Source organism: Cyphomyrmex costatus, unplaced genomic scaffold (assembly GCF_001594065.2).
Source record: "Cyphomyrmex costatus isolate MS0001 unplaced genomic scaffold, Ccosl1.0 scaffold302, whole genome shotgun sequence".
Classification (NCBI taxonomy): domain Eukaryota; kingdom Metazoa; phylum Arthropoda; class Insecta; order Hymenoptera; family Formicidae; genus Cyphomyrmex; species Cyphomyrmex costatus.
Window position 1 is genome coordinate 595,202 of NW_017277148.1, and position 24,784 is coordinate 619,985.

At 33.2% G+C, this 24,784-nt stretch overlaps 3 protein-coding genes across 6 annotated transcripts; all 3 read right to left on the reverse strand.

Annotated features, from left to right (window-relative positions):
• Positions 1–1,916: 1,916 nt before the first annotated feature.
• LOC108775599 (uncharacterized) lies at positions 1,917–4,755 on the reverse strand. Its single transcript, XM_018542016.1, has 3 exons — positions 4,592–4,755; positions 4,285–4,410; positions 1,917–2,114 (listed from the first exon to the last, which is right to left on the reverse strand). The coding sequence occupies exons 1-3, from the start codon at positions 4,739–4,741 to the stop codon at positions 1,917–1,919; spliced, it is 474 nt and encodes a 157-aa protein (XP_018397518.1). The 5' UTR covers positions 4,742–4,755.
• Positions 4,756–6,759: 2,004 nt separating this feature from the next.
• On the reverse strand, positions 6,760–11,762 carry Atg9 (autophagy-related protein 9). Of its 4 annotated transcripts, none has more exons than XM_018542046.1 (8): positions 11,563–11,762; positions 10,006–10,114; positions 9,505–9,824; positions 8,967–9,427; positions 8,703–8,887; positions 7,512–8,480; positions 7,063–7,431; positions 6,760–6,943 (listed from the first exon to the last, which is right to left on the reverse strand). In XM_018542046.1, the coding sequence occupies exons 2-8, from the start codon at positions 10,057–10,059 to the stop codon at positions 6,791–6,793; spliced, it is 2,511 nt and encodes an 836-aa protein (XP_018397548.1). In that variant the 5' UTR covers positions 10,060–10,114; positions 11,563–11,762; the 3' UTR covers positions 6,760–6,790. The 4 variants fall into 4 exon arrangements, with proteins under 4 accessions (XP_018397548.1, XP_018397547.1, XP_018397546.1 ...); XM_018542045.1 differs by having other exon boundaries at positions 11,080–11,762; XM_018542044.1 differs by having other exon boundaries at positions 10,984–11,762.
• A 2,324-nt stretch (positions 11,763–14,086) lies between these two features.
• Positions 14,087–23,382, reverse strand: LOC108775600 (mucin-5AC). The gene is made up of 10 exons (XM_018542017.1): positions 23,316–23,382; positions 23,031–23,040; positions 20,985–21,115; positions 20,277–20,625; positions 19,748–19,946; positions 18,591–18,913; positions 17,902–18,211; positions 16,857–17,404; positions 16,146–16,779; positions 14,087–14,782 (listed from the first exon to the last, which is right to left on the reverse strand). Exons 1-10 carry the CDS (start codon positions 23,380–23,382, stop codon positions 14,414–14,416), a joined length of 2,940 nt encoding a protein of 979 aa, XP_018397519.1. The 3' UTR covers positions 14,087–14,413.
• Positions 23,383–24,784: the final 1,402 nt, after the last annotated feature.

Genomic DNA, 24,784 nt, shown 5'->3' on the forward strand with positions numbered 1-24,784 from the left:
TATATATATATATATATATATATATAATAATAGCACGCAGAACTTGAGTCGCAAGTCGCAACACTAGAAATTAATCTAATTAATTTAAATTATAATACAATATATACAAGATGCAGAACGCAGGATGCAGGAAGTTGGATGAACTTCATTTAGAAGGAATATTAATTTGAAATACGTTTCGCTTGCGACCTACATTCTCTATACGAGTTTGACTAAACGCGTACGAAACGTACGCAAAACACGATTACTTTGCGCGTATAGAGTTTATTCTCAGTCGAGTGGACGCATTTCGGTTTAAAGGACGCGCCAACAATTTCACTGCTGCGTGAGCCGCGATAGATTTAAAAATCTATTTGAAAGAGAGAGGGGAAAGAAAGTTTAAAAATCTAATAATACTTTAGAGAAGAAAAGAATGTCAAAATTACACCGATTGAAACTGTCTTTAGAATTTAGATTATCGAAATATACGAGTTTCTTTTTCGTAAAATTTTCCTGTTACACGTTCTCTCTCTAACACTCACTATTTCTTTCTCCTTTTCTTCTACTTTTTTATCTCTTTCTTTCTCAGACAAAACGCGGCGGATCAAAACTGATTTTCATATCCAGGCTCTTATTAGAGAATCTCTGTGGTCTCTACAAATGAGAGATGCGTAACGCTACGGCCATAACGGTGTGAAAATTGCCCGCGGATATTTCGAATTTTTGTATTCGAGCGCTATCTATTCGTATGTGTCTAATCCATAGACGTTAAAAGAAATAGATGCAGCGCACGCTACATATTTCCTGACATACGTAGGACTGAATTCCAGAAGAAAACGAATGGAAAAATGAGACATCAATAAATTTTTTCTATTTTTATTTTAAAAAGTAAGCAACATATATACATATAAATATTAATTAATCGATAAACATTCATAGATTTAAATTTTTTGTCCAAAAATATTTTTATTTTTTGTTGAACGTACAATGAACTAGTATCATATTGTAGATATGAAAACGCCTAATCCGGAAGTATGGAATTAATGATGTTTAGTAAACGTGTTATCTACTATACGCATGTCATGCACGCGATAAAAACCGGAAATACTGTGTGAATGCAGTCGTTGTATTACACTAATTAGCAGGCGAGAACGCAATTAACCTAATTTCTTTTCTATTCGCATGCAAGAGTATCTGAGGCAAATAAAGCATATAGAGATACACTATGACAATACGCCAACTAATGAATCTATTTGTTTAATGGCAAATGGTTCGCCCCCAACGCGGGAATTATAATTGCATAATTTGTCGACAGTATAATTCAAAATAAAGAATAATTTAATCCTATATATACACATTTAACTGCCGCAAAATGTAGAATATTGAAACAAAGTCGATCCGAGGCGAAATCTTACAATAAAATAGACTGCAATAAAATAAAATAAGTTAAAACATAAAGGACACATATATATTTTAGAAGAGCAAAGAAAATGTGGAGAATTTAAACAATGCTGAAGTTTCTACTTATCTCAATGTTGGGATAAGTTGTATATATGAGATTTAATCCTTTAAATCAATGATACGCAACCTTTTTGAGAATAATTTTCAGAAAGATATTTTTGTAAATAAATAAATGTCCACATGATATTTTGTTTAAATAAAATAGAAAATATGATTTTAGCTGATTGCAGAAAAATCATAGACAGACTACAGGTTACTACTTTAAATCAATTAGGTATACTTTTTATACAGAATTAACTTTGCTCGTTACGTCAAAATCTAAAATATGTTAATAATATTAAGTATGGAGGATATTTTACATATGATAAAATATAAGCTTTTAAAAAAGGATTTAGTATTAAGAATAGATGTTATATATCACTTTGATGTTTTAAGCGAATTTTCAAGCACTAGAAACTTGCGATCTCTCACATGGTTCAATGACAATTGTCGATGTGCCATTCCATCGTCTCGTTTTCACGCAGAATCCAGTAGCATATCTTGCAGTATCTCTGGCAGTGAAATTTGACGTGTGTCGACAGAGAAAATAAAGTAGCCATCGGTTCTTGGCAAAGATTGCACGAGTATCCTAAAATACGTCGATCGGTAACCTGGAAAATGTGACAATAATGAAACTTTTGTTTCCGCCGTTTTCAACAGGTCAGTACATATATTAAAATAAAACAATTAAAAATACTAATTAATATAAGAGGCTCTATAAGTATAAAACAAATCGAATAAAAAGGGACAAAGAGCCGATAATATAACAAAAACAAACTTTTAATTCAAATAATAATATATAGCTACAATTCAACACAGACGTTTCGACTCCGATCGGGTCATTTTCGATGTCACAAATATTTAATACAGATACAAAATTCGTTATCCTACAAAAATTAACAGTGTATAAATCAATTCGTGTTCTTCATGCTTTGAGTCAATAAGATAAAAATTCAAAAATCAGATTGAATAAAATTTGGTATTCTTGTCAATTATATCAGTAGATAGTCCATTAATAAATAAAAAATATAAGTGTAATATAAAAATTCGGTACAAAAGATCCATTATAACACAAGCGTATTTTGCAGATCTGTCACTAATAATCTCAACTACGTCATATAACGCAAAAAAAAACAATTAAAGTTTCATTTTTTCTGTGGATAAAGATTAATTCTTTAAGATCTAACGTATATAAATATACATGTATGTATGCATCAATGTCTTTAAAAAAACAAAGGAAACAAAGGTATTAAAATGAGCATATACCACAACGATTGGATAAATTTAGCGAAAATATGATGTATTTCGTGGAATATTAAAAAAATGTATCTTTTAATTATATTTTTATATATTAAGCTATCTAGTTCAACTCTAAAATTTGTTTTAAAGAAAATTATTTATTATAGAATAGGATTGGATATTGTGAGCATTGCAGGTAATATAAGCACCTTATTTTATCTCATCAATATTTCTATTACGAAAAATTATTGAGAAAGTTTTATCAAGATATTTTATTTAATTTTATAAAATTTGTATTACACATGTTACTGTAATTGTATCTTAATGACGTTTATGTAATCAAAAACTTAAATAATTCCCTAAAAGGTAAGAAAAAGTAGAGCTTCAATAAAATTTTTCTTTCGTATAATTACTATAAGACATCACACATTACGATAAAAAAAAAAGTACGATGAATGTTTGAATTTCATTTTGTTCAAAACGTTTATTGATCGCTACGGAAATTTTCCTCAATTTGTTTGACTAATTGCCTGGCGTCATTTGGCACCCACACTATTTTCGCCTTTCCCTGGAATCATTTGCAAGAAATACTGACAAGAAAGGATTTCGGACATTCCCTCACGAGAAATCGGGGAAAAAGTTGACTAAGACTGCTGGCTTTTAACGCCAAGTAGCAAGTAAGTCGAAGGAAATTGTAAAAAAAACTCAGACAATCAGGATACAGCTTAATGTCGTCTTTCAGTTCTTATCACGTATAACATATTACGTTCATTGAAGCCCTCGTCTTTTCCTTCGTCATGTTACAATATTGTCATTCAAGCTAATCGTTTGTCTAATACATCCGTTAAGAACGAGGTTGAGAAAATAAGATGCCAAAGTTTCGCCAAGAAACAGAAAGAAAAATTCTTCCATTTTTCTTCCTTTCTTTTAGTTAGTAGCTAATTTTGAGAAAATGATGTAAAATAGGAAACAAACGATTTTGTGCAATTTAGTTTTTTAAGAGAATCTTTTCTCTTTCCCGATATTGTAAAGTACTGGTAGTCTCTCCGAGTTAAATGTTCATATCGATTTTTTAATGAGCTGACTTGCATTTTATGATATCATTTTGCAAATTAAGTTAGCTAATATATGTGCAATTTTAAGCAAACTTTTATATATATATATATACCTTAATACGATTGACATACAATTTTTATTCGTTATTTGTATCTCAGAAATTTATAAATATTTAAAACAAGTAAAAATTTAAACATGAGGTTAGAAATACAAATGGATTGAAATGAAAGTAGATGTTACATATTAAGATTAAATAGAATAACATAGAAAATAATGCAATAGAAAGAATTTATTTTTTTAATAATTTAATTTTTATTTTATTAATTTAAATTAAACATACTATTTAATTTCAATTAAAAAAAAGAATACGAATTAAAAAAGAATATTCGGACACCCATAGCTCAATTTTATTTGTAATAAAATTAAATTCGATATACAAAAATAACAAAAAGAAGAGTTGAATAAAATAGATATTTTTAAGCTAGATATTTTTCACAAATATCTACTTACAACAGTTGCATCACCACTGCCACCATTGTTTATCTGCCTCTCAGAAATTACAGTGTAATGCGGCATTCTGGAATCAATATTATTTTTTCGTCGTAGTAAGATAATCGGTTGTTTTTGTGTCTCACACTGCAAATTATAAATTTTTCGAGCTGTACATATTTTAAAAATTGTCATCAAACAACGATAAATGCATGCGAGCACCAACCGTCGTTTTATTTCCTTGAGAAATATTATAAATTAATATTATTTCTAAATTAACATTTAGAAATTTTCTAAGAGTAACTCCTTGTCGTAAAAGAACAAATACCTTTCTTACGGTTTGCATCGGTGTTGGGATGTCGTAAATAAAGTCTTTCTTCGTCATTTTCTCACTGATATTACGATTACACCGTAGATTATACTTGGAGACATCCAATAACTTTGTAGTTGACGATACAATCTCTTGGCAAGCGTTCATATTTGCATTCTGCTAGTCATTTTTCTGTTTACTCGACTATCGATTATTTTTTCAAAACAAAAACTTTTCACATGAGAAATAGTTGAAAATCAAGGGCATGTTCAAAAATACTTTGCTTGTATCTTCTATAGCCAAATTCATAATCTTATTATTTTAAAAATTGTGGTTTAAGATGCTAATACTCTCTGTGTGATTGGTTCATGATATTTCAAAAGACTGCATTTATAAGACGGTTTTAAATAAAAATCAATTGTGAATACCTCATCTTAAGAGAATAAAACTCTCTGAATAAAATAAATACAGTTAATAAACAAAATTTTAATAAGTTACTTAAAACAAGAAAATTTGCTGCTATCGATTTTGAAATACGAGAGAAATATCCAGAGCATCAATCTAATTAACATAAATCAATTTATTATGAAATTTATTTTTATTTTTGTTATAATTATAATTACAGATGTTCCTTATAGCATATATAATTTCTCATCTCATGAGAATCACATCGATATAAGATTTAGCAAAACGTATCTTCTTATTTACCTTTACTTGTTATATGTTAATTTATTTAAAAATCATTAATTTCGCATTAAGTTATTAGATGTGGCATATATAAACAAGGAATAAGAGTAATCTAAATTTTTGTCTTAAATCTATTTCGTAACAACCTGTGTTATGTCAAAAGACGAGACACAGCTCGTACTTTTATATTGTTATCGCGGTTTCTGAAAACGCGTTATTATGTATGTACATGTGATTCTACCCTAGTCATCAATATTCAGCCGCCGTTATATATACATATATGAATGTATATGTATATATACATGTGTATACATATATGCATATAATATATATTATATACATATAATATATATTTAATATGTATATATATAAAATAGTTAATAAAAATAAAATGTTAAAAATAAATAGAACCATTTTATCTCTAAAAAAAAAAGAGAAGTATATTACGGCGCGATATTAATTTCGTATGACTAGAGAATTGTGGCATTGAGAGGTGATAATAATTATTGGACAAGTAAATTACGCATTTCTCCTTATTGAACAAAAAGACAATATTTTGTTTTTTCTTTTATCGCTCTAAGGAAGGAGACTATACTAGCCGTTACATTAAACTCATTTACAATTGAAATATCCTAATTGTCGCTCGGAGACAAACTTTTGACATATGCTGCATTTCTAGCATAATAAAGCTCATTGAATTAAGGGATTAGATCTGTTAAAAAATTAACATAAAAAATATAATTTTTTTTATGTAGAGAGAAATAATCTTAACACTTTATCAAATTATATTTTAGTTCATAAATTTACTTAAATAATATTTACATAATTCTAACCATAGTTTTGCAGCAATTAAAAAAAAGAGCTTCAAAATTATGTTTTAAACTCTGAAAACAATATATGATTTCATTAGAAATAACCTCTATACATATACATATATATCAATTCAATGACGATTTTAGTCATCATTGAATGACGAACGAAGTTTTAAAGATACCTTCTAAAAATTAAGATTACATCTAGAAAAATTTGTAGAAACATTATAATATCATATATACTTCGACTACTTTTCAAAAATGTCGAAATTTCTACTTATCAATGTCATATATTGGATCTAACCCTTTAAATCAATTATACTTTTTTATATATAGAGCCTTGCTCATTACGTCAAAATATAAAATATAATAACATTAAGTGTGGATATTTTACATATAAAATGTAAGCTTTTAAATAGGCCTTTGATATTAAAAATAGGCATTATTAGATCGTTGGCCACACACAGAGAAAGAAGAGAGAGGGAAAGAGAGAGAAAGAAGCATATGCTCTCTCTGCATTCTGTGTAAAATATTTAGAAGACATAATAACCTCTATATAACGCCGAGAATGTTCCACTCTCGGATATATCGCGACTACTTATTTATTGTAAAATAAATCATGGATTCGTTATATAATAAAACAGATAAAAATCACTTTATTCCTCTAAAAATGATGATTATTGCGCGAATCAGATACTATTAAATGAAATTTTTAGTGTTAGGACTCTCTGTTTTTCCTTAAAGAGGAATCTTGATGCAACAGGAGAGGTATTCTTTCTTGTCTAACCTCGGGAAGTGTCGCTAGTTCCTGAACCGGACTTCGCTGCCATATACTTCTTGTTGCCATTTCTTGATAACCCCTTCTTCTTACCTAGAAATCAAACGTTTCTATTTTGGACATATCTGAGCATTCTTGACAAAGTTGTTTGCAATGTTCTTCGTTGCACTCGCAAAATTTATTACATCATGAACATTAATCAAAATACTTACTTGTCTATGATGAAGCTCATGCAGGTACAATGTAGACAAAGACATATCAGCAGCGGTTAATTCTGTAGGTATATATGGATCTGTATGCGTTTCCATAACATAACTGTGACCCGATCCAAATACAGAAGCACCTAGCGACTGATTCGATATACCTTGTTGCAAATCATACAAGAATCCTCTATCATTGTGCAATGGACCTTCCGTTTTGGACACACCTCGACGCAGAATGGTAGATTTCGTGGCAAACGACTGATCAACGCCGACCGACGTGGTTGATGTACCCGGCTGATTTGTGAAAATGTTACTCATACTAGGTACACTCACTTGATTCATCGTACTTCGAATAATATTCGATACCTGATCTCTGTACTGTAACAATATGTTAATGTATGAAGCAAACAGCTCTAATAAAATTATTTAGTAAGCAAAAAAAAATTTTGAGCACTTACACCAAGACCGGACAGGCTGTTCAAACTAGCTATCAGGGGATTATTATAAGGATCAGGATCGGCAGTTACTTCCTTCTTAGCCCTTTCTCTCAGAGCAGTTACGAAATTTTCCGCATGGGACGGCGGCTTCCATTCGGGATTTGTCAGAGTGAAATGTATGAGGGACAATTCGGTCTTGCCATCTTCGGCCTGGGTATAATGATTCGACATCGGTATGTGATACTTGTCTGGATCGATGCCGTATTGATTGTCGTATCCTGCACTACGATGCAGTCTCTCCTCTGGCAACGGAGAGACTGTCGGACTGTGCGCTACAGTCTGCCACATGGGATTGCCGTGCCTACGTACGTCCATCTGAGCGAAGCTACACACATCACCGACTCCAGCCACTTCAATTGTGAAATTACGAAAAAAGTCTACAATCTCTAAAGCTCGGTGTCGCATACGGAAGCACAAAATGTACGTTGTTACGAAAGGAGAAACCAATTCTTCCAACAGATGCACCGCGCGATATTGGAATAACTGTGCTACCTGGGCTCTGGTGGTATGCGTATGAGCAGTCCCTCGCCAACTATCCGGTCTATAATGTGTGTGGGCCAGCACAGCAGTTAGAAGAGTCTCGGGACACCAAACTAGATTCTCATCGGGTACAATTGCCTTTGCGGCTGCTGCCACCGCGCCTAACATGGTCATGTAAGCGACTACGCGTTCCATCGAGAATATTGGCTCATAGATCAACGTTATAACCAATAACACTGCTAATACGCTACCGGTGATAAACGCTATTTGCTTTGCGACTATTGTCATTATCGGAGACGTAAAGCTGCTCATATATTTTGAAGCAGGACGGTATGCGCGACTGAGACGCGCATTCATTTCGTGATCGAGTTCGTTGAAATGTCGCAGGTACAATCGACCATATAGGGACCATGTCCGCATCGCCAGAACACTTGGCTCTCGTTTAATAGTCTGTCGATAATATTATTGTCATATGTTAGTATTATCGTGTTAAAAGAATTATTGGCCGTGTTTATCAGAACGTTTATTTTGCAACTGTTGGAAGTTTTTTTCTGCTAAGATAGAATTATTCCTCTAGATCTAACAGTGAGCAACGAACACTTTTAACAGTTGCAAAATAAACATTCTGTTGAACGCGGCCATTGATTATCATAAATCAGCATAATTACTCACTTCAGCGTAATTGAAAAACGTATAAAGAACCTGCCATAGAAGAATAAGGAAACACAGGACAAAATTTGCGATACCGACCCACAGAATATGTTTAGACAAGGATCGTGCAAGTTCTTGCCTTTTGTTCAACTTTTTATAATCTTCCTTTAGATGCCAATTATTTTCGAATGGTGACCATGGTCCCCCTAGAAAAGCAACGTAAATTAGTTATTTTTTATTTCCAATAAAGTTATATCTATCATATACATATTGTGCAATATTTACAAAATAGTAATAATTCCATATTATATTTCAATCCTCGTGTCAAAAAAATGACTTCCCCTATAATAGGTACTTTGAGTCGCACAGGTAAGAGTGATTTGTTGATCATAGCTACCATGTAATTTTTATGTCTTAATATCCTATGGTATATATCTAATTCCGTAAGTTCTCTTTTGTGAATGCACATTTCTTGCTCTTTCTGCACTTCTATCACACGTTTCTGAACTTCATGCCATGTAAAATTGTCTAGCTCGCTATCAGCGATTTTAAGCGCTGTATTGAAGAACATTTTGATCTCCCAGAATTGCATCAGGTGATACAAAACTTTGAGGAATTGGAGGATAAAGAAAATTGTCGCGACTACGAGAAGACTCCAATAAAATGAAGAGATCGATTTTATGCAATCTCCCATGCACATTATCGCATCGCTTTTGTGGCTGGTATCGTTGGCATCTCCACCACCACTAAAAATATAGAGTATCAATTAAATATCCGTTAAAATGATGTGCATATCATATAATTTGTTTTAAACTTGATATACCTATATAATTTGCTGTAATCAATGCAATGAAAGAGGAAGGTAACAAATATGACTACAAAAAAGAATTGCAGTAATTCCAAAATTTCTTGGAGCATCATACAGACGAAGCCGTGCTGCTGATGATAGTGGTACATTCGCGTGAAGAATGAATCTAGGTCTTCAATGTGATTCCATCGTGCTTTGTTACCCTCCGGTACCACATGGATGATGACACCTGATTCTTGAGGTGCCTCCTCGCGATCGTCTTCATCATCCGCATCTTCCTCCTGTCCTTCGTAAGGCTGTATGCGTTGATAGCTGCTGTCCAACACCGTCGTCATCTGTAAAAGCAATTAAATATTGAAGCAGTAATATAGAAACGTATTATATAATAATTATATCTCGTTTAATATAAATTATATTAGATGAGTTTAGACAATAAATATTTAAATAGTGGACATATATACGGGAGAAAATATATATTATAATTAGAATACAAAAAATAAGATAATCAGATCTCACCGTTTGTGCTCGTCGATCAGGCTCTACAATAGTAATGACAGTTTCTCGTTTCATTCTTTCATGTCATAAAATTTATTTAGCTACCAGTCAATGGTTGCTCCACAAGCATCTAAAATATAAGTCAGTTACTACAATGAAAGGCTTGCTACAACAATGAGCTAACCCATATTTTATAAAAACAGAGTAACTGAACTATAAAGTAATGGAAAAAATATCAATATACCTATAATGTAGTCAACATGTGATATTAGTAATTCATTTCTCTCAACAGTTTAACTTTAGAGTTATTTGCTCCATTTTTATGAAAAGTGGGTTAGCCCATTGTTGTAGTAAGCTTTTCAAGATTTTAATACTAAACATAGCACAGTATCCGATTACTATATATTATTTATATATATTTTATCTCATCCAAAGATATGAATACATTAAAAAAATATTAAGTATGTATACAAAAAATATTAATAAAATTAGATAACATTTTATTTGTACTTTACTGCAATGTAAACAAATATACATCAATTGAAGAATAATAATAAGACCTGGATATTTGCAAGAAAATATTTACTAAACCAAAAAATATTAATAAGCACTGTAAAATCTTCATAAAATATCACAATTGCTTATTTTTCAATTACAAGAGATTTGACATGCATTTCATAGAAGAATTTCTTCAAGTTTAAAAATATTCTTGCACAAAAAGTGTTGTTCATATTTTAGTACAAAGGTAATAACAAAGATAACAATTGACTTATGCACAAAGAAAGTCACTTGGAATGACGTACATCCCTCTCATCGTGAAACTAAACAATTGTTACTTAAGCATTGTTCCAAATACATGTTTTTTTAAATAACTTTTCTTTTAATGTCAGTTTTTTAAAAATCTTTTCTTATTGTGTGTTCTATTTTGAAATTAATCGATTTTTATGGATCAGCCGATTATTTATCGAATTGTACATTTCACCTAGAACGTTTTCTTACAATTACATTAATCATTGTACGACACACTTTTCTTTCATGCCCACTTTTTCTCTGAATAATAATATTTAGAGACAATCAAAGAGAATTAAACTTTACGGTGTCTGTAGCACAAAACCCGAACTACTCGTGTGTTGCAAAATTCGTACTTTCTCGCACAGAAACAACAAAGCTTGATGCTCCGAAGCAAAATGCGATTTAACAACAAGAGCTTAGTTTGCGCTATTCTTGGGAAACGCAAACAAACAATGGACTTCTCTCTCTCTCTCTCTCTCTTTAAGTCGGAAGATCTTCACACTGAGTCAGGTTTCTCTTTTTTTCTATCATTTTTTCTTTTTCCAAGAAAGCTCTTTCGAATTGTCTGCACGTACGGACGGTGCGCGGTGAAGAACGTCACGCGTGCTCCTCGATCACTTCGTCCCCGCATTCGGCAGAATTCGGCTGACCTTTATTCGACGAAAATAGCAGCGTGGCTCGCTGATCGCGAGGAGAGCGCGCGAAACGGGAAGGGTGACGCGAGATGTTTTGGGGGGCACAGCTGATCTCCATAAACAAAGACACATTCTGCACCTCTCCGCGTACCTTCGTGCCGCGATTACGGATCCACGAGCGATGCCTGGATCACGACAAATCTCTCAACTTGTGACGCTCAATCCCGTCTGCAGGCTACGCACGACTGCCCGCTCGCATATCGGCCGTCGTCCGCGTGATTATTCACTGGCGATTTAGACATCGGGACGTTTAAAACTGCACATCTGTCTCTCTGCGTTTCACCATCTTTGCTGAGCCTCGGTCAGTCTCGGTTTCTTCCGTGGAGGGGTAATGCAGGGTAATGCGGTTATCGGCTGGTGGCGACGCCGAGAGAATCATTGGACGTTGACGTAAACGAATCGAAACAAGTGCGAAACAAATAATTACCGATAGTCGATGATGTGGACGTAGATCTGTATTCAGAACGCAAACAATGCACGTCTGAAAGACATCCAAAAGACGTCTTCAAAAAGACGTCTTGAGGACTTTTCCAAAAGACGTTCTTAAGATGTCTTTCGGATTTTATCCAAAATAAGTCTGTTGCATGTAGTCGGAAAGACGTCTTGAGGACATTTGAAAAAGACGTCTTGAGGACTTTTCCAAAAGACATCGTTAAGACGACTTAAAGTTGATTTTTATACTTTAGACTCTTAAAGTCGATTTTTAAGATTGACATTTATAATATCGACTATTCTGAAATGATTTTTTGAGCATGTATATAGTTTGCATGAAGAAACAGCGTGGAGTTCTTAAAATTAGATTTAGATGTCAATTCTAATTAAAACATAATTAATATGCGAAGTGAATCACATAACGTGGACATTATCCTATGTAATTTTGTAAATACAAAGGCCACAGGATGTCCACTCGCTCTGGTTTCTCTCTGCTAATAAAGAACGAAATTATCAATACCAGTCATAGATATAGAAGTGTGCGATAGCGTAATAAAAAAAAATTCTCGATTTCTTTTCTATATGATCGTACGAAGTCGAAATGTCCCTCGCATTTCAGACAGAGAGAAACCTGAGAGTGGACATCCTGGCCTTTTTTATTTATCAAATCTCACAGAGTAATGTCCACGTTATTCTGGTTCTCTTCCATACTATTACGTGGGTTAGACAAAGATGAATAATCAACTTCCATGATTCGTCCTTGTTTAACCCACGTAACAGTATAAAATAGAACCACAAAACAAGGATATTACCCTATGAGATTTGATAAATAAAAAGGCCAGGATGTCCGCTCTTAGATTTGTCTCTGCTTGAAATGAGGGACACATTTCGACTTCGTGTATAATTAATTAATTCGTAATTATAGGAAAGAAATCGAGAATTTTGGTATTACGCTATCACACACTTTTATATCTATGATTGATATTCATAATTAGTTCTTTACTAGAATAAACGTCGCGTGAAGTTTTTATATCAAAAGGTTTCTCGTGCGAAGTATGGCGCATTCATAGAAAACATCAATTTTTTATTTAATAATTAAAATAATAAAGGGCAAAGAACCAATAATATAACAAAACTGAAACTTTAATATTAAAAAATGTAGCTACAATTCAACAGATGACGTTTCGACTCCGATCGGGTCATTTTCAATGTTAAAATTTCAAAATTACAATTAAATACAAATATATATTATTAATGCAAAATTTGTTATCCTATAAAATTTGACAATACGTACTGATAAACTGTCAAATTTGCCCTTTATTATTTTAATTGTTTTATATTTATGGAGCCTTACATTAACTATGATTTTTATTTAATTATATTTTTGAATGAGGACGGATTTGCGGTAAAATTAAAAGAAAATGTAACACAATTAACTTTATGTTTAATTGCAATATTTACAGTGTATGTTGGAACATTGTAATTACAAAAGTACCCTTACGCATTGCACACGCAATAATAATCTAAAAATATATCCCCGGGAAGGGGGAGATATTACATATGTATATATCTATGCATGTATCACGTTAGATATAGTACTTCGATAACTTCGCAAGTGCTAATCGTTAAATACACAACTCGCCGAATTAAATATACGATAGTTGCAATTATCGCAGTATAAAGACTTGAAAATATACTTATTCATCTTGTTGGATTATCTTATTGCGTTGGGTTATAATTATGTCATTCGCGCGAAGATGATATACTGTATTGTGCTTATAAATCGGTTTAACGTAGTAAATGCATTGATTGATAGTTTATGATAAAATCGTTGATCATATTATTAACATAGTCGTTGAATACCTACGTATAATTCATCGTCTACTTTATCTAAACTTTATATATATTCTGGTAAACAATAAAAAGGAACGTCCGTCATTAATCTTAATAAAAAGTCATAGTTCACATATTATTTTTCTATGTTATTTCATTAACAATCAACCTGTAAAAAAAGGCAATTTAACATGATACGAAATTGACAGGACGTTCATAAATATGAAATTAACTTCATAAAATATTATTTTATCTTTAATTGAAAGACACTAATTTATATTTTACATATTAATTTACTACATGTGTATGTCGTACACTGAACGTCGCGTTCGACGTACGTTCAAGCGGCCGTTAAAATAATAACATTACAAACGTAAATTCTTCAAAAGAAGTTGTTCTCGTAAAAGACACTATTATATACACCTGCCGTCGTAACACGCGAAGATGCCGTTTTATCGGTTAGAGAAAAATATTAGGAAAAGGTGAGAGAACGCAAATATTGGGAGATCTTGCTCCAAGATTAGCATCTGGTGTATCATTTAGTCGAGCGAACGACAGGATGTCTGATTTTACTCTGCTATCTTTGTGTCTCGATTAATCACGGGAATCGTCTTTCAGATCCTCAGATGAGTGCTTGGTATGTGGGGTCCAGGATTGGCCGGCGTTATCCTTGATTTCTAGGCGATTATTTGACCTGGACGTCGCGCTGGTATCCTGCGTCGGGGTGCCAAGAGGCCACTTAGACCGCGTGTCTCCTCGTGCTTCGTGCTAGCCGCCGTGCTGGTCTCGGCGAGGACCGCCTCGGTCGGCTCGGTTTCGCTGGAAGTGGTCTCCTCTTCAGAGGCGGTCTCCTCCTGACTCGATTGGACAGCCGGAGTTTCGGTTGCCTTGCGTCGCGGTAACAGCGGTGATCTTCTGATCGCTGGCGACAACGCCGGTGATTTTGTCGTGGTCTTCGGTTGTACTTGCAGTCGATTACGATTGCGAAGTTTGTTCAGAGGATTTGCTGTAGTAGCTTTTGACGGTGGGCTAGTTTCTGCTGGTGCCTGAGAAACAAAGGAGACAATTAGTTGAGCAGTTTAAGTGAGATTTAGCTCGTAATTTCTCAGAATTTGATATTTTATCGAAATATGGTTAAAATGTGACGTAGACAGCATAAATATTTGTGTGATTTTTGTAAAATAAAAATCTTTTAAATTTAGGATACTTTAATCAATTGTGTTATAAATAGTATATAGAGTATTCTATATAGATATTTATATTCATAACAAAAAGAACATTCATAGAATGTTCTTCAAAATATTCGCAGAGAATAAAAATATTCTATAAAATATATAAAATTTCATATATGTTCATTAATTATGCAATTCGGATATAGATATGAACATACTATAAATATTTGACAGTGTTTTTGATAAATTCATAGAATACATGAATATTTTTAATGAATGTCTATAGAAAATTCATAGAATGTTTATTGTGTGTTTCTGGCAGGAACTTTTAAATTCTCTTTGTTACTAAAATTTTTGAGGTAAATATAATAAGATAATCAAAGCGTAAATAAATGTTTCTTCGATATAATAATACTTTTAAAACTAAATTATAAAAAATATACAAAAGATACAGTTCTTTAAAATTTTTATCATAATAAGTCATTTTTTACTATTTTCATTCTCTTTCTCTCTCTCTCTAAATTTCTGTTTCTCGATCTTTTATTCTTATCAGTGCTCAGCTTTCGTAACTGATGAGGACTGCAAAGTTGTAAAATCGAAAGGTGAAAAGCGATCCCAAGCCATCTCCCGTCTCGATGACATTTCGAAAGGCCATCCAGTGAAAGTAAACTCGAAGAGAGAACTTTATCGATTGACATCACGGCGTCCTCGTACCTAATCTTGCAAAGTATGCAGTTTTCTCGCGACAATATACATATAAATACATATTTGAGACAGAATTTTAAATAACCTTATTTTTGGCATGCGGAATCGCTAGTAAATCGAAAGAAGGAGATATTTGCATATAATACGGTTTACTCGATAACAGACACATTTGTTGAACAGTTGATATTTATAATCCAATTAAGATCCTCTTTAAAATATTTTTAATTAATTGAAAAGATTATTTTAAAGATAACGAAATTTATATTAATATGAAATTTATCTTTTAGTTTCTTTGTCTATGGATTTAAAAATGAATCTTAAAAATAATTATCTGATATTGGATTGTGACGATTGTGTTTATATATGATTGTTTATATAATATTTATAAATAGTATGTTTTATCAGAAAAATATTCATAAAAATAAATCACATTCTTTGAATTTTGAAATATATTGAAAAATGTTTTTATACCATGTAGAAAGAGAGAGAAAAAGAATAAAAAAAATGCAAATGAATAAAATTAGGTCTCAACCTCGTGAGTTTCTTCCTCGGTTCCTTCTCCGGCCGGTTCCTCAACAGGGCCTTCTGGGACTTCCGGTGCAAGCGTTGTGGTTGTCGTCTGTCCTGGTTTCTGTCTCAAATTGACTCTACCACCCGGTCTGATGGCCGGTCTGATCGCAGGCGCGCCAGGAAGTCTCGTGCGAACAACGGATTTCGGGGTTGCGCTTTCCGGCGCGGTCTGAGCGACGATCTGACCGTTTTCGGAGTGTGTTGCCCCCTCCTGTGGTTCTTCGCTTCCCGGTGCGATTGTAGTCGGTCGTCCACGTCTCCGATTGATGTTCACCTTGTTGAAGGTAGGTCGTGCCGCTGGCGCCGTTGCTGGCGCCGTTGAACCATTCGACGGGGCCGACGTTGTCGTGGAGATGGCGATTCTACCACCGGATGGTGCGCGGAATCTGCCGCGACCGGCTGGCGGTTTCTCTGCGTTTGCTGAGCTGGCGGTCTCCTTCTGCACGGTGTCTTCCTCGATTGGCTTGTGATTACCGCCCGGTCGAGGTCGTTTAAATCCACCACCGTTTGAACCATTGCTGCCGAAACGTGTTCGGGTTTTTTGGGTCGGCTCTGCTGGTGCTTCGGTCGTGCTAGTGCTGCCGTTGGACTTAAACCTGGAGGAAATTGAAAGCGAAATTATATATATTAGTAATACAATCTTAATGAAAATTACTATTGTATAAAAATTTACCGGTTTCTTGAGATAGCTGGATTGCCAATTCCAGGTCGTCGGAATTTTCCTCTTCCTGGAGCTTGAGTGGTAGTAGTCGATGGTTCTGTGGTCGTTGTTGTTGTGGTTGTCGGTTCGGTGGTCGTCGTCGTTGTCGTTGTCGTCGTTGTGCTAGAGGACTCATTAACAATTGTAGAGTCGACGAGTTCCGCTGATGTTGTTAAGTCGGTCGTGATCTCATCGTCGGATAGTGTCGTGCTGTCTCCAGTTGTTTCGCTAGCATCGCTGCTAGTCGCGTCTATCAGATTGCTTTGTCCTTGTTGCAGGAAAGCGTAAAGATCTAGAGCAACCTTATCCATAACCGACGGATATTCCGTCGTTGGATTATCTGTGGGGTCAACAGTGACGCTGGGATAGACCGGTGAAGCTTCCGTTTCGCTGAACTCTTGCGTCTTGTCATCTAAAGGTACGCGTTTGTTGCCTGATCTTTCTGGTGCGGCATTTTCCTCATCATTATTTTCTTCGTTGAAACGATGTATCGGTTGACCTCTGCTCAATTCTACTTCACTCTAAAAAGTAATTTGCTTGTGTAAAATTTTTTATTTGACTAGTACTGCGTAATATTCTTCGTCACTTGGAAACATGTTTAGTTGTAACAAAATTACTCCGCAAATATCAACTAACGATAATATAGCAAGTTATAATTTCTCAACAATGTAATTTGTAATATAACGCATGTATTATGTGTTAGTATTATTGTTAAATTAAATTATAACTTAAATTATGAGAAGTATTTGCGAATGTAATTAAGCATCAAAATGCATTTGATTATTAAGTACTGTCTGATATTTATTTTAAATTTAGAGTAGAGAATTTTCGTAGATTGAATTATGTTTTAATTATATAAAAGTTTCTATTTTTGTGAAACGGTTTAATACTATATTTGAATGATTCAGAATATTTTGATTAATGACTACTCTTTAAATTAGAGAGTATACAGCTTTAGATTATACTTAAATATTTTTTGTCTAACAGAACAACTTATTTTAATAGTTAGCATAATTACTTCAGGCAATACTGTAGTGCTCAGGCGTCTTCTAGGTGTCGGTGTGTCATCAACATCTTCTTCGACAGGAGCGGGTTCTTGAATTCTCTGTGGTCTTCCGCGGTTTCTGATCAACGATTTCTCTTCATTGTCCTCATTAGGAGTAACACCTAAAAATCTGACAGGTCCTTTCGGTAAAGTTTGTGGAAACTCGGGACCCTCTTGATGAGTTCGGAAGCTGCTGGAATCAACCAGATCCAGATTCGGTCTTGGTCGGTTACTACGTGCTCGTGAAGTTTCCGTTGTGCCTGTATTATGATTTGATCGAGATCTGAAACAATCAATCGTATAATTAATAATATTTTATATTGAAACAGCAGGTTGACGATAAAAATGTTGGATACATCATAAACTAACTAAAGAGAAAATAAAACATTCTTAGAAGATATGTTACTTAAGGTCCATTTGATATTCGCAATGTCCATGGAATTATTTTATTCTTGTTGTTTATCGAACAAGGGCATATAATGCTCGAGCGTTGTGAAAAATCAAATGAAACGCATTCTTGGAAGAAATATTGTATTTTAAAAAATTGTCAGTATATTATTAATAGAGCCCGAACGTCCGGACCTTAATTATTAAAAACATTTATATAATTGTGAACTTATAGATTTTATTAAATTTCTGTTACACATAATTGTGATAGATACCTCGGTGGAAAACGAGTATTCGCCGGTAGCCTTTCTTCGGAAATATCTTCAGTTTCAACTAATTGTCTGCCTCTATTACCATTTCTATTTGGTATGACCTCGTTGTTGCTAGGTTCCACGGTGCTCGACCTCTCCACGGTACTGTACTTGCTTCTGTTGTTGGTGGTGCTTACTCTCCTGGGCGCCGATGTTGTTCTGGAAGGAATGTCGTAAGAATTCGTCACAGGTGAACCCGCCGTACCTGCTTTGTTTTCATCCTCCTCGTCGTAGTAATAATACACGTACTCATATTCGTAATCCTTCCCGTTCGGTCCTTTCTTCACCTATTAGATGCAGAAAGCAGCAAATCGTGATTTGATTGAAAATGTGACTTTTGAAGGGGAGAATATAAAATTAAATCACATACAGTACAGTGTGTTCCTCGAATTGCTTTATGTGTATGCTTCAATTCTGTTTTACGTATTTTGACTACTATTTCTATATGTATATCTCATATAAGGTTTTATTATCCCAATGCTGGGCCATTACTGGTGGTCACAATTCAGGTGTATTAGTGCAATATTGATTGCCCCAGTCATTTTAGCTAGTTATTTACCTGTGATGACCCAGTACTGGTTGACAAAATCTTGACCGTCAATTGACGGTCAAGTCAGCTAAGCTTTGGTTTTGTTGTAACTGCTGACCCTATATGGCTTACATATGTGGGTATATTTCTATTATATACAATATCATGTTTGTTACATATGTATGTTTTACTGCTAGTTATTGATGACAGATTTGTTGCTTAAATTACATTTGAAAGTAAAATATAGTTTCATTTCACTTATTCGATTTTTACGTTAAATAATGAATTTTGAAATTTTTCTTACACAGTTAATTTTTTTCATTAAATACTAACAAACTTTTATTAGAAAACAAGATAATCAATGATTTCAATAAGTTAACTAAATATAAACCAAATGTGTGTTTTATTAGAAATCTTTTGTTATTAACTCATCGGAAGTATCTCCTAAATCGTGGCGAGACCGATTCAAGAAACATCCTGCATATGTTTATATTCTTTTAGGAAAAAAATTCTTGTTGCATGCATTTTATCCCATTAAATCAGATATAAGAATAAGGAGAATGTACAATCAATTCATTAATTTTACATATACCTGAATACGAGAATTCGTACCAGCTGGTACCAAACTCACGTCACCCAGGTCTCCGAAATTTGCGTCCGAAAAACGTGCATAACCATCTTTGCTATCCTCGCGAATAATGTTTACAGGAACGAAATCAAAAAGGTTGTCTTTGCTACGTGCTTCACGTGGAGTTGTTAGGATGGGTAGCATAGTTGTTGGATATTCCGCGCTAAACATATGCAAATATTATTTGTACATTGTTATTAGAAAACAATTTTTTTATATTTATATTAAATGAGAGAGAGAGAGAGAGAGAGATTTTTATTAAAAACAAGTTGTTATTCTTTAAAAAAAAAAAACAGGTAGATTAGAACATTTTTTTATTTCTTTCTTAGTTATTTAGGTGTCGATAAAAAACCAAATTATTAAGAATTAATGACAAAAAATTAAAATAAAAGTATTTGCTGTCAATTTATCGGTTATTGTGTCAGAAATTTATTTCATTGAATTTTACTTATAGAAAGATTTGCGAATAAACGAGTTACACAAAAACATTTACCTGACGTAGACTCCCGGAATAACCTCATCCTGTTCAGTCGGTCGCGGCCTTTTAAAATCAATTTTTTGTAATCTGCCTTCTTGCAGAACCTTCCCAGTGTCGCTAAAATTTTCAAGTTCAACTCGTGTTTGTCTTTTAGCGTTGAGACTCTCCAAGTCCTCTTCGGCCAAATCTAAACGTCTGGCAGGTTCGAGGGTAGCCGTTTTTTTTTCGATATTTTCGAACTTCTGAACGACTTTTTTGGCTTGCTTATTGTCTCTAAATGTGACTTTTTTTTCATCGATGTATTCGTCATCATCGTCCACTGGTTTCGCTACGTTTTCTGGTAGCTTGTGCGATGTTACAAAGTCTGAAATTTCATTACAGTTTTTTAATTATGTTTCATTTAACCGCTAAAAATTCAACAAATTTAATAAAATACAATAATTTTTAGTCAACTGTTACAAGTTTGAGAGATATGTAATGATTTAGATAAAAAAGGATATATAAAAAAACAAGAATTTAAAGTTGTTTTGGCTAATATCAGCTAAAAATATCGAAGAAGCCAATATCAGTCAATAAAGTTTGTAAGTAAATATGTCCTAAAACTTCTAAAAAAGCAAAGCAACGAATTTGGATTTTAATAATAGAACAACTTATGAAATTTTTACATCTTTGATAATGTTTTTCTAATGCTGTTTTCAGATTTTCGTTTAATGTGCAATGTACCTTCAATCGCGATGGCTCGCGGTGGCTGATATGTCGTTGCTGCGACATTTTTTCGAGTCAGATTAGCATCGGATATCTCCACGATATCCGATGGACTGTCAGCTAGCGTGCCCGCAATGACACCGCATATTCTGCAAATTTGAATAGAAAAAGAAAAGGACATTAATAAATGTAATTATTTTTTATTGTCATAAAGAAAGTTCAAACTAATGATAGGCTAATTTCTATGATAGGTCCATATTATACAAATTTATGTGTGATTAACATAAAGAGAGTAAGAAAGAAAGTTATTGTATATCGGAATTTAATACAACGACGCATCATCAGCGAAAGTGATAAGGCGCATGTGAGATGCAAGCAGACAAAGTGTAAACGATGGCGGAATATCTATAGCTAATGCATGATTTGATTGGTGGTGAAAGTTTACATCTGGTCATCGAATCACAAGCTGCATCCGACACTCGTCCGGTTGTCTCGGTGACTCGATTTTTCACACCCGTTGCAGAAAAATCAAAGTTTATTAATAACGTTAAACTTGGATTAAAATTTGTAGGAACATTTCAGCAAAAAGTTTTGTAACTTAAGTTGAAGAAAGTAGCTTATTTTTAGTTTGTAAAAAATTTTATTTTGCTAGAAATAATTCACGGGGGAGTGAATAGAATTATTTTAATATTCGGAATAATTTTTTTAATATTATAATTTAATTTTTTATTTGGAAAAATATTAAGATCGACTAGTAGATGAGTTTTTGAATATGACGTCCTTTTTTCTAAAGGTTGTCTAAATTGATGATCACGAAACGCATAATAGTCTATTCTATAGTTGTGAACAATTATAACGTCATAACATGTATTAATTTTTATTACACTGTAAAAAATAAAATGTTAATTTTAACTCAAAGACGTTGAGTGGATTTTCTGAGACATGCAAAAATGTTAACATTAACACAAAAATGTTAATTTTAACATTTTTGCATGTCTCAGAAAATCCACTTAACGCCTTTGAGTTAAAATTAATATTTTATTTTTCACAGTGTATAGTAGCTTGTAACAGCAATAAAATCTTTAAAATGATTTCTATCATTTCTGGAAAAAATTTTCAAAACATAGAAAGGCAGGTCTTAAATGAAGCTGAAGGAAGAGTAGCGAGACAATGAGAATCTTGAATTTATGACATTGCGTATACAAGGACGATCGGTTACCATTAATTTCTTTCATGAGTGAAGGATAGCCGCTTCTGAAATTAATACAAACATCTAGAGCTTTTTTCTCTTAGTAAAATGTAGTTAGCAAGGGCATATGTGATCACAAAATTGTTAATTTAAATATGATTTCTCTAACGCAAAGCTACATGTGTATCTTTAATGCAAAGTTAAGGTAATTTTTAAACATTTATTATAATGTTATACAATATTATATATATAATTTTAATATTATAGCGTTTTAACATAATAGGTTTTGTGTTGTCAGTTACAATTTGCTTTGCTATATTATTATTATGTTTAAAAATTTATTTTTAAACATACAAACTTATTTTTGTAACATATGATAATTTTTACTATATAATTATTCTCATTTAACTATTAATTTTTTAGATTGAAGAAAATATTTTTTATTTTTATTTCATTAATATAATCGCATCAAAGTTCATTATATATTCTGTAATAAATTTATTGTTTTATGAGAAGAAAAATTATACGACATTTACAAGGAAACCGATGTTGAATATGCACCGTTACGTTTGAGTAATCTTCCGGTATAGAAATAATTTACAACTGGAATACATTAGCGAGTAAATTAGAACAAATTATAAGACACGTTCTTTCCCTTCTATGCGATTGAGTCAGATATAGAATTGATAAAAAATATCTATTTGTGTATGTGTGTGTGAATAGAATTTGTAAGTCTGTTTAGAGGAGAGTAAATCGGACTTATTTGCAGTTTTTGTTCTCTACGAGGCGCAAATAAAACTAATGGTGCCGTTCGAAATATTATTTTCAATAATTTTCTCCATTTTTGCTTCAGACCATTTTGACATATCTCTTACCTGTGGCGAACTATAATGGAAAATGTAAAAATGTATTTTCGGTCCGACACTATGAGTTCCAAATCGAAACTCTCCTATTTTTAGATAGAATTTTAAAATATTTCAATTAATTTTTGTTAGTATTGAGTAAAAACGAGCAATTTAAAACTAAAAGATAAAAATACAGTTTATATTATTAGAATTAAAATCAATAAGAAATTCCATCAATCTGAGTCTGACGACACATGATATTTTATTGATTTAGTGTTCTTTAGACCAGAATTTAGAGCAAAATGCAAGACATACTTTCGTCAACGTTCAAACCATGCTTTAAAGTACCAGTTCTCGTCCGATCACTGAAGTCAAGCAGCATTGGGCACGGTTAGTACTTGGATGGGTGACCGCTTGGGAACACCGTGTAACATTGACAATTTTTTTTTACATTTTTTTGCATAGTACACACCACAAAAAAAATAACACGCAGAAAAAACGGGCCACTTGAATTTTAGCACTAATTTTTAATATCTTCAAATAGCAATAACTCAGTGAAAAATCATCGTAGCGAGATGTTTAAAAAAGCGTTTTAAAGCTTGAAATCTCTACTTCTCAGACCGGTACTTCAGAAAACGGTCTTGCCGATATTTTATGAAGTTACACAAAACATAAATGAAGATGCATCAGATCTTAAAATTTTGTACGAAATTTATGAAGTTGCACGGCACGAATTAAAAATTATGTACAAATGCCGTTTACAGCTTTCGAAAGAATGAATTTTTACCTTTAATTTGCTTTTTTACGAAGCTCCGTACGATTTTTTTTCACCGAGTTATTCAACGTTGAAACAAAAACGACCCTTTTTGCTCGTATTATTCTACTATGCAAAAAAATGTAAAAAAAACGTCAACGTTACACGGTGTTCCCAAGCGGTCACCCATCCAAGTACTAACCGTGCCCAATGCTGCTTGACTTCAGTGATCGGACGAGAACTGGTACTTTATAGCATGGTTTGAACGTTGACGAAAGTATGTGCTCTATTTTGCTCGTATTATTCTACACTCGCACGCAAAAAAACGGTCCACTTGAATTTTGGCACTAATTTTTAATATCTTTAAATAGCAATAATTCAGTGAAAAATTATCGTAGAGAGATTGAACAAAAACGACCATTTTTGCTTCAACGTTGAATAACTCAGTGAAAAAAAATCGTACGGAGCTTCATAAAAAAGAAATTAAAGGTAAAAATTCATTCTTTCGAAAGCTATAAACGGCATTTGTACATAATTTTTAATTCGTGCCGTGCAACTTCATAAATTTTGTACAAAATTTTAAGATCTGATGCATCTTTATTTATGTTTGTGTAACTTCATAAAATATCGACAGGACCGTTTTCTGAAGTACCGGTCTGAGAAGTAGAGATTTCAAGCTTTAAAACGCTTTTTTAAACATCTCGCTACGATGATTTTTCACTAAGTTATTGCTATTTAAAGATATTAAAAATTAGTGCTAAAATTCAAGTGGACCGTTTTTTTGCGTGCGAGTGTAGAATAATACGAGCAAAATACAGCACATACTTTCGTCAACGTTCAAACCATGCTATAAAGTACCAGTTCTCGTCCGATCACTGAAGTCAAGCAGCATTGGGCACGGTTAGTACTTGGATGGGTGACCGCTTGGGAACACCGTGTAACGTTGACATTTTTTTACATTTTTTTGCATAGTAGAATAATACGAGCAAAATGCAACACATACTTTCGTCATCGTTCAAACCATGTTTAA

What these genes read in the sequence shown, in the direction of transcription:
- Atg9 (XM_018542046.1), bottom strand. Translation starts at nt 10,059, where the DNA reads ATGAAACGAGAAACTGTCATTACTATTGTAGAGCCTGATCGACGAGCA. An exon ending in GATTACAGCAAATTATATAG is followed by an intron (nt 9,428 to 9,504) that starts GTATATCAAGTT and finishes CTATATTTTTAG; the next exon opens with TGGTGGTGGAGATGCCAACG. An exon ending in ATGAGCTTCATCATAGACAA is followed by an intron (nt 6,944 to 7,062) that starts GTAAGTATTTTG and finishes TTTGATTTCTAG; the next exon opens with GTAAGAAGAAGGGGTTATCA.
- LOC108775600 (XM_018542017.1), bottom strand. Translation starts at nt 23,382, where the DNA reads ATGCTGCTTGACTTCAGTGATCGGACGAGAACTGGTACTTTAAAGCAT. An exon ending in AATACTCGTTTTCCACCGAG is followed by an intron (nt 18,212 to 18,590) that starts GTATCTATCACA and finishes TGATTGTTTCAG; the next exon opens with ATCTCGATCAAATCATAATA. An exon ending in CCAGCTATCTCAAGAAACCG is followed by an intron (nt 16,780 to 16,856) that starts GTAAATTTTTAT and finishes AATTTCCTCCAG; the next exon opens with GTTTAAGTCCAACGGCAGCA.
- LOC108775599 (XM_018542016.1), bottom strand. Translation starts at nt 4,741, where the DNA reads ATGAACGCTTGCCAAGAGATTGTATCGTCAACTACAAAGTTATTGGAT. An exon ending in CGATGCAAACCGTAAGAAAG is followed by an intron (nt 4,411 to 4,591) that starts GTATTTGTTCTT and finishes TATAATTTGCAG; the next exon opens with TGTGAGACACAAAAACAACC. An exon ending in GCAGTGGTGATGCAACTGTT is followed by an intron (nt 2,115 to 4,284) that starts GTAAGTAGATAT and finishes CGGAAACAAAAG; the next exon opens with TTTCATTATTGTCACATTTT.